The sequence below is a fragment of the Sitophilus oryzae genome, unplaced genomic scaffold, assembly GCF_002938485.1.
Source record: "Sitophilus oryzae breed Bouriz unplaced genomic scaffold, Soryzae_2.0 scaffold_1582_pilon_pilon, whole genome shotgun sequence".
NCBI lineage: Eukaryota > Metazoa > Arthropoda > Insecta > Coleoptera > Curculionidae > Sitophilus > Sitophilus oryzae.
In genome coordinates, this window is record NW_022146261.1 from 760,990 (window position 1) to 773,346 (window position 12,357).

General features: G+C 31.4%; 1 protein-coding gene across 2 annotated transcripts in view; it reads right to left on the minus strand.

Annotated features, from left to right (window-relative positions):
- Positions 1 to 240: 240 nt before the first annotated feature.
- The window catches only part of LOC115879528 (phosphatidylserine synthase 1), a 48,539-nt gene continuing 36,422 nt past the window's right edge, over positions 241 to 12,357 (minus strand). For both annotated transcript variants that reach the window (XM_030896409.1, XM_030896410.1), the window contains exons 5-7: positions 9,452 to 9,645; positions 6,263 to 6,509; positions 241 to 1,356 (exon numbers count right to left, since the gene is read on the minus strand). In XM_030896409.1, the coding sequence (XP_030752269.1) occupies positions 1,080 to 1,356; positions 6,263 to 6,509; positions 9,452 to 9,645 (718 nt within the window). In that variant the 3' untranslated portion in view covers positions 241 to 1,079. The remainder of the gene's footprint in view (positions 1,357 to 6,262; positions 6,510 to 9,451; positions 9,646 to 12,357) is intronic.

Here is a 12,357-nt window from a genome sequence, read left to right on the forward strand (position 1 = left end):
TGTACCAAGCCAAAGTGTGTCAAATAAATAGCGTCGTATAATTCAAAACACAGTTAGGGGCATTTAGGGGCTCTTTAGCAATACTTTCTATTCCAACAATTAATTTCATTAATTAAACCGTTTTAATGAAGAAATAGTAAAATTTAAGATTCAAAATAATGGGGGCCGTAGTAAATTCACTTTTATTTTAATTTTATGAACTAAAAATGCAATAATATAAAACGTGTTCGATACTGAAGAACTTTTATATGTATGGTGACACATATTCTAATAATTTAAAAAAAATATTAATTGTAACATTGTTTCCTATGTTCGAGCCCTAAAATTCGGATTTTAATAAAAATATAATAAAGCAAATATTGTAGGAAAACACGTGTGAAATGATATATTATTGCTATATTCATTCAGTTGCAAAAGACATTATTTAGTCCAGTTATATCACAAAACATGATATAGCAATATACACGTTAATTTATATGATCTGGAGTAATCTAATATTCTATATTATATCACAAAGCTATTATTTTTTGTGTGTACATATATATATACAGTTTAATGTTCAATATCTAAGTACGTCTCTTTGTGCAATTGTTTTTAATAAAAAAAAACAATTATATAGTACATTTGTATCAAAATATGGTAAGTATACAGCCATTTATTACAGAACATGAGGTGAATTAGATACATTAAGTTCAAGGAATAATCTTAAACTTAATAATTTAAGCAGTTCCGAACAAAAAGATTCAAGGATGATTATAAATATAGCTGCAAATTTTTTATTCAAACTCTAATAAAGAAAAATTTTATGGACAATAAAAAAAAGTCTCAAAGTGAAACAAAATATTCAAAAACTTTATATATCAATCTATAACGTAGCTCTCTTGGTATGGTACATAAGTGAGATATATACTTTATTTGGATTACGCCACAGCCAAAAGTTGAACTAGATTTATACCTTATATTAATAACCATGTAAATGATTTCAAACAGTTTAGATATCAGTTTTATAAAAACCAAAAACCTGAGAAAATATTCAACGCTTTGAAAATATTCAACATTTGCGCATCGCTAGTTAAAAATTAGTCCACTTTGGTTAAAATTTTCTTGGCACCCTTTTTAGGTTTTTCAATAAAGTAGTTTTGCGGCGGGTTATACTTGTAATAAATTGCATATCCAATAACAGATCCAGCTGAAATAAGGAACTGAATAGCCAGCCAGATAAAAATATTAAATGGATGAGTTTGTTGAAACAGCTCCTGTCCATGTTTTATACAAATTAAAGACTCAGTAACCATGATGCAACCATAAACCCAACATTGGGTACCTACTCTTTTGCAGGTTGTATCTGTCACATAACTAAAAAAATCTTAATTATAATCCACACACAAAACATGGTGACTATCTAACTTGGAATAAATTCAGCAAATCAAACTGCAACACCGCGATTAGTAGACTGTTCAGCGATCGTTCAACGTTACATTTGTCAAATATGCGTTTTAGGGTGTGTCTGAGATGAGTTCATATTGTAGCGTTTTTTTTTATAAACATTACAACTGCGAAAGGCAGCTTTTCATCGGAGAGCAGTCGTGCATAAGGTATTTCACTGGAAAGAAAACTAATTAATAACAATAAACAAAAAAAAATAGATATTGGGCGCCAGGCATGTACAGAGAAAGAAAACACAGTTGTATATTACTTAAAACTAATGACTATATTTATTCATGATGTTCTTTGCTGGTACATGACATTGTAGAGTTCTAATAAATATATAGTAGTTATATGTAAAAAAATGGTGTTAAGAGTTGTACTAAATATCTATGAATGTAATACCATTACAAGACGTAATGTAATGAAACCTAAGATCTAAATCATATTTTAAATATTAAATCGACATGAATGTTCTTAACAATCTAACCACTAAACATAGTCTGTACGATATTACTTAAGATGTACGTTACTGTTTAAGACTGAAAATGTTTTAAATATTAAATGTAAAACTAGAACTTAAATCTACACTTAGCTGTTCTTTATGTAATCTTGCCTCAAACAGTAACAGCGTGAGGTGGTCTCGCATCTCTGTACTGTCTGTCGGCGATCCTGTTGGCCAAAACAACAAAAGGAGCCAGAATGAGGACACCATAAATCAATACAGCCGTAGCTACTGACTATGCTTAGAAATAGGAGCGAAGCAGCATGGGGCTTACGCTGTATCCATACTGTGGCAATATGGGGACACTACCCGTACCTTGGAACACTACTAGGACCTTGGATAATGTCCGTAACTTGGACCATAACCTTGGACACAGTCCGGCCATAAGATAACGGTACAGGGGAACACTACCCGTACCTTGGATACTACTAGGACCTTGGATAATACCCGTACCTTGTAAATAGTCCATTCATAAGATAATGTACGTCCATAAGAAAACCGTACAGGGGAACACTACCCGTACCTTGGACACAGTCCGTCCATAAGATAATGTACATCCATAAGACAACGGTACAGGGGAACACTACCCGTACCTTGGATACGACTAGGACCTTGGATAATGCCCGTACCTTGTAAATAGTCCGTACCTTGGACCCTAAAAATATGAAACTCTTGTTTAAAACCAAACAAGGTCTAATAAACAAAATAAACCTACCTCGAATTACTTCCGAGGGCTCAATAATAAACAAAGAAACTGTCCTTTCTTCCATGTAACATTCTGGAGGACAAAAGAAAAGGGACGCCAACGTGCCAGCAATACAAATACAAGTTAAGTTGGGACATCCAAAACTCTACCCTAAAAATATGCAGTAATAATATCGAATCTAAAAGGATATCTCATCTTTACCTGTTGCTTTGAAATAGCAGATGATTCAAATTATACAGCAAGATTTAAATAATCACCATTTCTAAAAGCCGGGATACAACAGAGCGGCAAAACAAAGTAAGGTTAAGCACGGAGAGAGTTGACAGAAGCGATGTTGACAGCGCCTCCTCAGAACGATAACAGGTTTGTGTCAAACGATAACAGGGTTGGCGACTAGGGAACGTAAAAATTACGCCAAGCGTGCCAAATAAATTATCAGGCCTGAACGATACGGTATCAGGTGATGATACGCCAGACATCATATAATCATATATAAAAAATACATGTAACGAACTAAAAACGTTACAATATTGTTTAGAACATTTTAAGTACGTTCCTGAGTTATTAATTGAGCGGGTTTCGTTTTTATCAAGTTCAAGTAGATATCTTAGACATTTATTCATTTTAATTGTATTTCAAATGTATGTAGATTTTTTACAAATACAGGCCACGTTGTTGTTTTTACATATTTGCCTCAATTTTTATAGAAATAAAAATGTAGTAAACCGCAAAGTAAACTATATACAGGGTGTTCCTTAATGACATGCTAATATTTAAGGGGATGACTTTTGAAGCTATTCTAAGAGAAAAAATTCATATGAATGTATGTCCTAGACATCTTAATTTCTGAGATACATGATGGTAAAATTTTCTAAAAAAAACTTGTATAATTATGAAATTAGTCTCATTTTATTATAGATATCTTTATGAAACTTGATGCACGTGTTCTATGCATCAAAATAACTTTTTTGGTGTACAAAGAATTTTATTTATTTCAACCAGTGACGCCCATAGGGGTTTTACATTGAATATTTTTGGAGAAAAAAGTGGTACACCACTGGCTTCTCTTAAAATAAAAATTATTTTCGAAATCTCAATTTATTTCTAAACATTGTTTTATCTCTTGATTTTTTTCGTCCGACGTATAGTTTTTGCTTAAACAAATTAAAGTCAGTTTATTTCAGGGTCAAATTGTTGAAAATCTGATGCGGTGTGTGGAAATCATTTCTGCATCGGCAGGAAGAAAATTAAGAAATAAAACAATTTTTTTGTATATCAAAATTAGCTTTTTAATAATTGATACATGGAAAACGCGTATCAAATATAACATCAGAGATATTTTGAAAAAAAATTAGGAAATTTTACCACCCTGTATTTGAAAATTTAAGAGGTTTAGGACATATTATATTCATATCAAGTTTTTTCCTTAGAATAGGTCCAATAATCACCTCCTTAAATATTAGCATGTCATTAAAGAACAACCTGTATATTTTTTAAGAATATGCATAAAAACATTGGGCAATGCTATGTAAAATATCATCACATACTGCCCGTACTATAGCAGCCGTTTTTGCCTACGAATAGTTCGGCCGATTTGTAATAAAAATATACATCATAAAAAATACGGTGGCGTTAAAACACTGCCGCTTTTCGCTTTGAGTCAGTTCAATTCAAATATAAAACGCTACATCACCGCACTGGACACTGTCAAAAAACTGCTTGCAATATCCCACCGTACAGAGCGGCCGCTTCTGGCGGCTTCGCCGTTTTATTCGAGCCGAACGCTTTGAAGGAACACACACCGATTTGCAAGTATATGATTGCTAAAATGTTGGCAGAATTTAAGCGGTTTATTACATTACATTATTTATTATTAATGTTGCCAATACATTACAAATAATAATAATACTGTTCATACACGGAAGTATGTTGTAATAATCAATATTATTTTAATATTTGTGGTCTTGTATATTAAAATATGGTGTACGCTGCCTGTGCCGTTGCGTTAAAAAAACAAAATAATTTTGACCGTTGGAGTACTGCAAACGCCTTTGTTCGGCGATTTCTACATCGCCTACTATCAGAGTCGATACACGACGTACGGCAGTCTTCTGTCTCTGTCTAACTCATCGTGCGGTAGCGACGCGACATAAGTCGGAGTTGTATCGTATTAAAGCGGGGCTTAGGCGAAATCTCCGGTCGCCTTCGCCTGAAGTCGTGGAGGCTTGGTAAGCTTAGAAGTTAAGGGGATATTCCCGATATTTCATAAGGGGATATATCACATTTCATTAAGGGGATATTTCATATGATTCACACATTATACATAACATTTAAAACTTTTATATGAAAATTCAAAAAACGTTTAATACAAATTGGAAACGTTATTCAAAATGATATAACCGGTTCTATTTCAGAACACGCCACAAAAATAAAAGAATCGAAAATAAAAGAGCGCGTTATTTTATTTGGTGCAAGAAGACGTTACAACAGATATTACAGAAAAGTCTCAGTGTGCTATTTCAATTCGATATGTTAATAGACGCGGCTAAGTCAAATATCTTCTTTGCGAATTTTATTTTATGAAATATTAGATTAGACATTGTTATACATTCAGAAATAAGGTTTGCAGACTCGTATGTCTCAATTATTTTTATTTATCATAATAAATCCGAAATTTAAATAATCCAATAAAAAATTTCCAACGCATTTAAATCTGATTTAACAAACTTGTTATTTTGATACATTTCCAACGCATTTAATATTGATTTAACAAACATACAATGTTATTGACCAACAAAAATTAATGAATAAATTGCAGGTATTAATAATAGATATGATAATTTCGATTATAAACTAATTTAAGGAGAATCATCCGGAAATATATTTCCAGAGGCTTTCAAACTGTTGGTTTTGATTGTTACTACACCATTTACAAGTACTTAGACTGAGAGACATTTTTCATGTTTGAAATGCATTAAAATTTATAGTAGAGATTCTATGAAAAATAAACGTTTATCGCCACTTGCCTTACTTTCAATCTAAAAAGATGTTTTCACAGCTCTTCAACAATCTGATGATTCTACCGATATAATATTAAATAACTTTTCTTTATCAAGAGACCGACTCATCAATTCAAACATAATTATTCTTTTTATCAATACCAAATCAATACTACCATTTTTTTAAGTTTTCGTAAATAAATAAAAATAAAATAAAATTCTATGATGTACTCCATAGTAATAGATAAAAAAAACATATACTTGTACATTGTGTCAATCATTATGTCCTTACGTTGAATGCCGTCATTTTTGCTTTAGTTTTGTCCTAAATATTCTTGAGCTATGTTCTTAACCCAGAGATAACATATATTTACGAACTGGGTTAGAGTATTATGTAAATTTAGAAGGGGGGGGGGGGTAAATAGACGCAACTAAAATTTTGTCGCCTACCCAGTCACACGAGTCACGAGCCGCCACTGGTATATACACGCTTTTTCAGCGGTGTAGCTTTAGTGGTACCGCTTTATAGGCCCGAGGCTTAACAGATGTGCCCAAGCATTTAAAAAAAATATCTTTGATTTACTAAATTTATCCAAGTTAGAGAATCACCCTCTATAATTTACTTACCAATAATATTGTCGTACAGATGGCGCTACTATTACGCCTATCAGTATTAATCTCGCGCTAACAAGAGGGTGTGAGGCTGGCATTTCAAAAACGTGCTTCAAAAAAAATGTGTTCAATTCTGATACTTGCCAGAATAAAACTAATTCACAGAGTGCAAATATTCGCATATAAGAACACTTTGGATCCAACCATCTTACGGATGTCCAACTTTCCGGAGTAAATTGTAAAACCGCCCGTTTGATTTTTCCTAAAATATATTTACAGTTTAACAATTGTTAATGGTATAAAAACAGCTTATATAGAAATTAAAAAACTGAATTGTTAACTTAAATAGACTTAATAAATTTGCATTTGATTACTGAGATAACCTATTAGATAATGTAATATTAATACAAACCTACTACAAGATACAGTAATTTTTCGAGTAACGCGGGCATTATATTCCAAAAAATATAAATATTCTCAAATTAAAAGCCCAGTAAAATAAAAAAAAATATACAGGGTCTTATTGACCGAAATTATAAATTTGGTAACTTATTATTTTTTTAAATTAATCATAAATTTTTCTTCGAAAAAATGATGATGAAACACTTTCTGTTGAACTTTAGCCACAAAAACATTTCAAATTTATGATTTCAGTCTAATATCCATTTAGTCAACATGTTTAATGTATGTCAATGATGACAGGTATTGATAATTTCGATTTCAAATATCTCGGGAACCATTACTCGTAGCGATTATTATCAAGAGATATTTTTTACGTAAAAAATGTTTTAAATGTATATTTTTTACTAATTAGTTTTATACAGGTACGGACGAAAAGTTATTACTCTTCAAACCAGTTAAAAAATATGTAGGTGGTGATCTCTACAAGTATGAGTCATATTGACATCAAAATCAAATTTCATGTCAAAAAACACCCAGACACCAATTTTCACCCAAATATTGACGTTACTTCATAAAATAAGACAATATCAAATCGATTAATTCTAGTTTTCTAACTTTTTGTTGAATAGAAAGTCAGTTACTGGTAGTGACAGACACCTAATTTTAATGCATAAGGATATTTCGAGATTTTTCACTTTTCCTTTCATTATAAGCTTAAAGCTACCTAAAATTTAAAATTAGAAGTTTGTGAAACTTCTAGAAGTACCGAACTTTGATAATCGGTCAGTGGTCACTATTGAAATTAAAGAAATTTGACAAGCGATAATTCATAAACTTTTAGGTATAATTACTATAGTAATCGCAAAACAATTTCTGATCACATGCATCAGAATTTCTTCATCAACTTTATGTGACAAGCGATGGCGACAGCGCTGCCAGATTGTGATGGATTTATGAGATCAATCTTAATTTAAAAGTGACAAACAATATACAGTGGTGGCCAAAAGTATGGAAACTTTTTTACTTTTTAAAATATCACAGAAAATACCAAATGCCCACAGTAAAACATGGGGGTGGGAGTATAATGGTATGGGGGTATTTTTCTCGCTCAGGTGTTGGTCCTCTTGTTAAAATTGATGGGATAATGGACCGTTTTTTGTACAAAGACATATTGGAGAATAATATGCTGCCTCATGCTGATGAAGAAATGCCACTCAGATGGTTGTCCCAGCAAGACAATGATCCCAAGCACAAATCTCGGTTTGTTCAAAATTGGTTAAATGAACATAATGTTCCACTAATGAATTGGCCCTCACAGTCTCCGGATCTTAACCCCATAGAAAATTTATGGGACCATTTGGATAGCAAAATTCGAAGCCATTCTATTTCAAATAAAAATGAATTATGGGAAGTGCTAAAAACTGAATGGGCGGCCATTTCCAGTAAAGATTGTACGAGATTAATCGATTCGATGCCACGAAGATGTAGATAAGTAAGTAACATTCTTCTTAAGTTTCCATACTTTTGACCAAAAAAATATTAATAATTTTTTATATATTTTGTGATAGCTGTAATTTTTTATTTAAATGTATTAGGTTTTGTAGGAAATTATTTGTAGGTGACGATTATATAAGTCGTTTTATTTCATATTTTAATTTCTCAGCATAAATGACAAATTAAAAAAGTTTCCATACTTTTGGCCACCACTGTATAATTTTTTAAAGATTTTTACGTTTTATTTTTAAAATTTAACAACTAATATTTTAGTAATTAATTGATTTATTTGTTTTATAGCTTATTTTACTTATTACATATTGGCAAAAACTAGTCCATTATGAAGATTATTCTTAGCGTATTATGGGTTATTTATTAAGTTATTGATGTACATCTTACAACGCCATAAGTGGTAAAAAAAGTAAGAGGATGCTATTAATGCACAAATTAATAATCACAGAATTTAATAAAAACTAACGTAGAAATAACTTTGAAAGTGGTATAATATGCTTACCAATCAAACTTACTTCTCTGACTGCAGTCAAGGCTAATAAAGGACTTGTCACGTTCTCGTTTAAAATAGTTTATCAGGAAAGCTACCAGCTCTTTGCTTCGACAGTTTAAATGCTTCGGCATATTTTCAACACACAATTTTAAGAAATGCAATACAAAAACTCGAAAATTTAGTTCTTAAAAGAACTGTTTGTGCTTTTACAGTACATTTGTAAAAAAGGACTATGAAAATAGGCAATAGAACGAGAATTGCTCACAAAGATTCAACAAACGATATTATACAAAATAATGACTGACATTAGGATAATTGTCAAATAATAAACGACAACCTTGCTGAAAACGGCGCAATGTGACCAACATAGCGATAATAAAATTCGGTTTCAACTAATTTTTACAGCTTTAATCTAAATAAAATACCTGTTACAATAATTTGCTTTATAAAGTCAAATGAAGAGCTGCTTGATATCTTAAATTATACAACAAATTTAAACATTTTTTCCAAAATTTCATTTTGTCAGGTTTATAGACTCTAGTGTCGATATTGTCGATAGGATTGATGACGTGCAACGAAAAATGTTTTGCGATTACAATAGGTATATTGGCAATATAGCCAACAATAAAATTAAAAGTAAAGCAAGCAAAAAAGGGTAAAAATTTAATCTTGCTTTATCCATAACAAAGTTACAGGGGGGGGGGGGGTATTAGACAGTTAAAGCACGACCAAAGTCGTTACGGAAATGTATCGTTTGACATGACAAGCTTTTGTGCCGTGCTTTAACTGTCACTCTTTCATACCCGTAGTTGAATGTATATCTTTAAAGCTCTCCCATTTGTATTCTCGCATCTCTAAAATTTGGCAAAGTTTTAATCCGCACCAAATTCCTAAGCCATTACAGACCAGAACGTCCAAAATCATTGCATCCCACCAACATTCTATAAAATTCGGAAGGAGATGAGCAAAAGCTAATTCTGTAATCTCCCACATGATGCTAAAAAATGTATACATATATAATAATTAACAAATTCTTAAAAAATGTAATTATAAAGAAATGAAAGTTTCACAGGCGGACTATGGTGATTTAGCCGTGTCACTTATAACCTGACCAAATTTCAAAATGGTTCTAATTGATAGTGACGCAACAGATAAAAAGGTCGTAAAAGAGCTGGCGTTGGATATCTATTGACATAAGTTGATATGCTGTGTATTTTAGTACCGTATGATCGAGAAAAAACGGCGTCAAAGGCGGCTGGGGAATGACTATCGATGCTATTTTTGACGAGGTCGAACTCTGCTCAAAGTTAATTAACTTTATTTTGATTTTTTTAGTTAATTAAAATTCTTCTTCTTTTCACTTTAAAGATCTTCAAAAAAATTAAATTTTAATAAAATGAATACTAAATGTAGAAAATCTAGAAGACAATAGTAAGTTTCCGGATACAGAAATCTATATCCAAAAAATATTTTTTTCTGATAATTTGAACTATACCAGTTTTAATTAATAAAAAATCTATATTAGGTAAATCCAGTAAATCGTAATTAATACTAAATGCGTCTTTAAAAGTAAAGAAGAGAAAAATCAAAAAGGCTCTAACCTAACAATCGCCCGTCCCAGTTCCAGGCATTTCGATAACTCGTTAACAAAAATCAGATTATTCTACTGTTAAAATGTATGGATTATCCTTTTGTAATTGTCTAATACACACTAGACCCTTCAGATTTAGTAAAACTGTAGCTGTAAACCAGTTATGTGTGTTCATTACTATACATGGAAGAAGTATTGTGTTTATCAACAAGGTTAATTGTAGGCCTTTAAATTTTGCTTAATATGGTCATATTTTGTAATATTCAACTCATAATTGTTGATACTTCTGGTGGATGATGTTCAATTTTATACATGTATAAAATATAAACACACTAAATTGAAGTACTAGAAACGGTAAGGTGGGATATTTTTACGAATCTGTATTATTACTTTTTTACTTATAGAATATCTACAGCTGTGTATAACCTCTAAGAAACAAATTAAATGAACAAAACTATATCCAAGAAATAGTCTATTGTATAGAGGATTTAAGGAAAACCTTAAAATGTTTGTACAATTTGTTTTTGAATTTCTTCTAGGTTTCTGCATCTTCGGTCAGTGAAAGTAGAAATATCATCAGCAGTTTTTTCAGTCCATAAGATTCAACATTTAAAAATACAGGGATACTTAATCATTAATTAATCTTAATTATTCTTTTTTGAGATATAGGCACTATAGGCAGCAAAATATTAGCCTATAATCCCGGAAGCTGTGGCTAATAAATTAAATGATAAATAATTGTAAATTGTTTATACATATATAAATCACTTGTTTTAAAATAAAAAATTGGCATTTTAAATTTTATATTGTATTTATTTATTAAATGATAAAATTAAAATGTAATTTAAAAACACTGTAATTAAAAACACTGTAAGTCTTAGTTTCTTTGGTTTGGTTTGCTGTTTGCCGAGTAGTATGGGTATAGTTCATTAAATTAATAGATTCTTTTCTTATGATTGACATATGCATATTAATTGTTTATTTTCATTTTCATTATTTTTATTTACAGCTATAATCAACGCAATATTAGTAAATCTGAACGGTCTAGTGTGTATGAAACAATAATAAAAGGCTAATCCGTACATTTTAACAATACAATAATCAAAAATGTTGTCGAAATGTCTCGGTCGGAGGCTTGTCGGACGACGAGATTTAGTTAGGTTAGTAGTAGTATATTAGTTTAATGGCCACAGCTGCCAGGGCTATCCGGCCGGATGGTAGAATTAACTACCTACGGTTGAGCGTTTATATAGATGATGACACACAGACGAGGATCGCTATAAAGCGAGCCTGGGAAATCCCATACCCCGACTGTTGAGTTGAAGAAAATGTTGGCAAAGGAAGATCCTGCAAAATAAACAAATTTAATAACAATTTCATTTAAAATGTGAAAGATTAATTCCACAACTATCTAAGAATTCGCCTATAATATTAACTACAATTGGATGAGTATGCAAAGCGGAGGTAAAATTATGAGGGGATGTTTTGTAAAAGCCAATAAGTGATTTATATAGTTTATCTACTAAAGCGGGAAATTTATTGCATTCAAAAAAGATGTGGTTTAACGTTCCAATTTCTCCTCACTCACATAAGGAATCTGCATTTACACCTATACGATGTAAATGGGACGGAATTAGACAATATCCGCTTCTTAATCTGAAGAAGGTTGTCAATCTTTTCTTTGTAAAATCTTTACATGATCTAAACCATATGCTTTTGTAGGGAAAAGTAACAATTTCTGCATAATTTGTCCCTTTTGTACAAGAAATCTCCTTCCATCTGCCTTTCCATAACGACCAAAACTTTTCCTTAAGAATTGGAATAAAATCAGTAAACCAACATTTAATCTCAGCATCTCGACCATCTGTCTTTCCAATATTTGCTAATTGATCAGCTTTATCGTTGCCTAAAATATTCGTGTGACTGGGTAGCCATACCAATGAAATTCGAAATTGTTTTTCTCTTAACTCAAATAGTTTACGTTTTGTAGCAAATGTAATTTGACTGTCCTTAAAATTAGGATAAGCTGCTAATGCTCGTAAAGCACTTTCACTATCACTAAAAATTACAGAATCCTCCAATTCTTTGCTTTCAATTACATTCAATGCCATCATAATA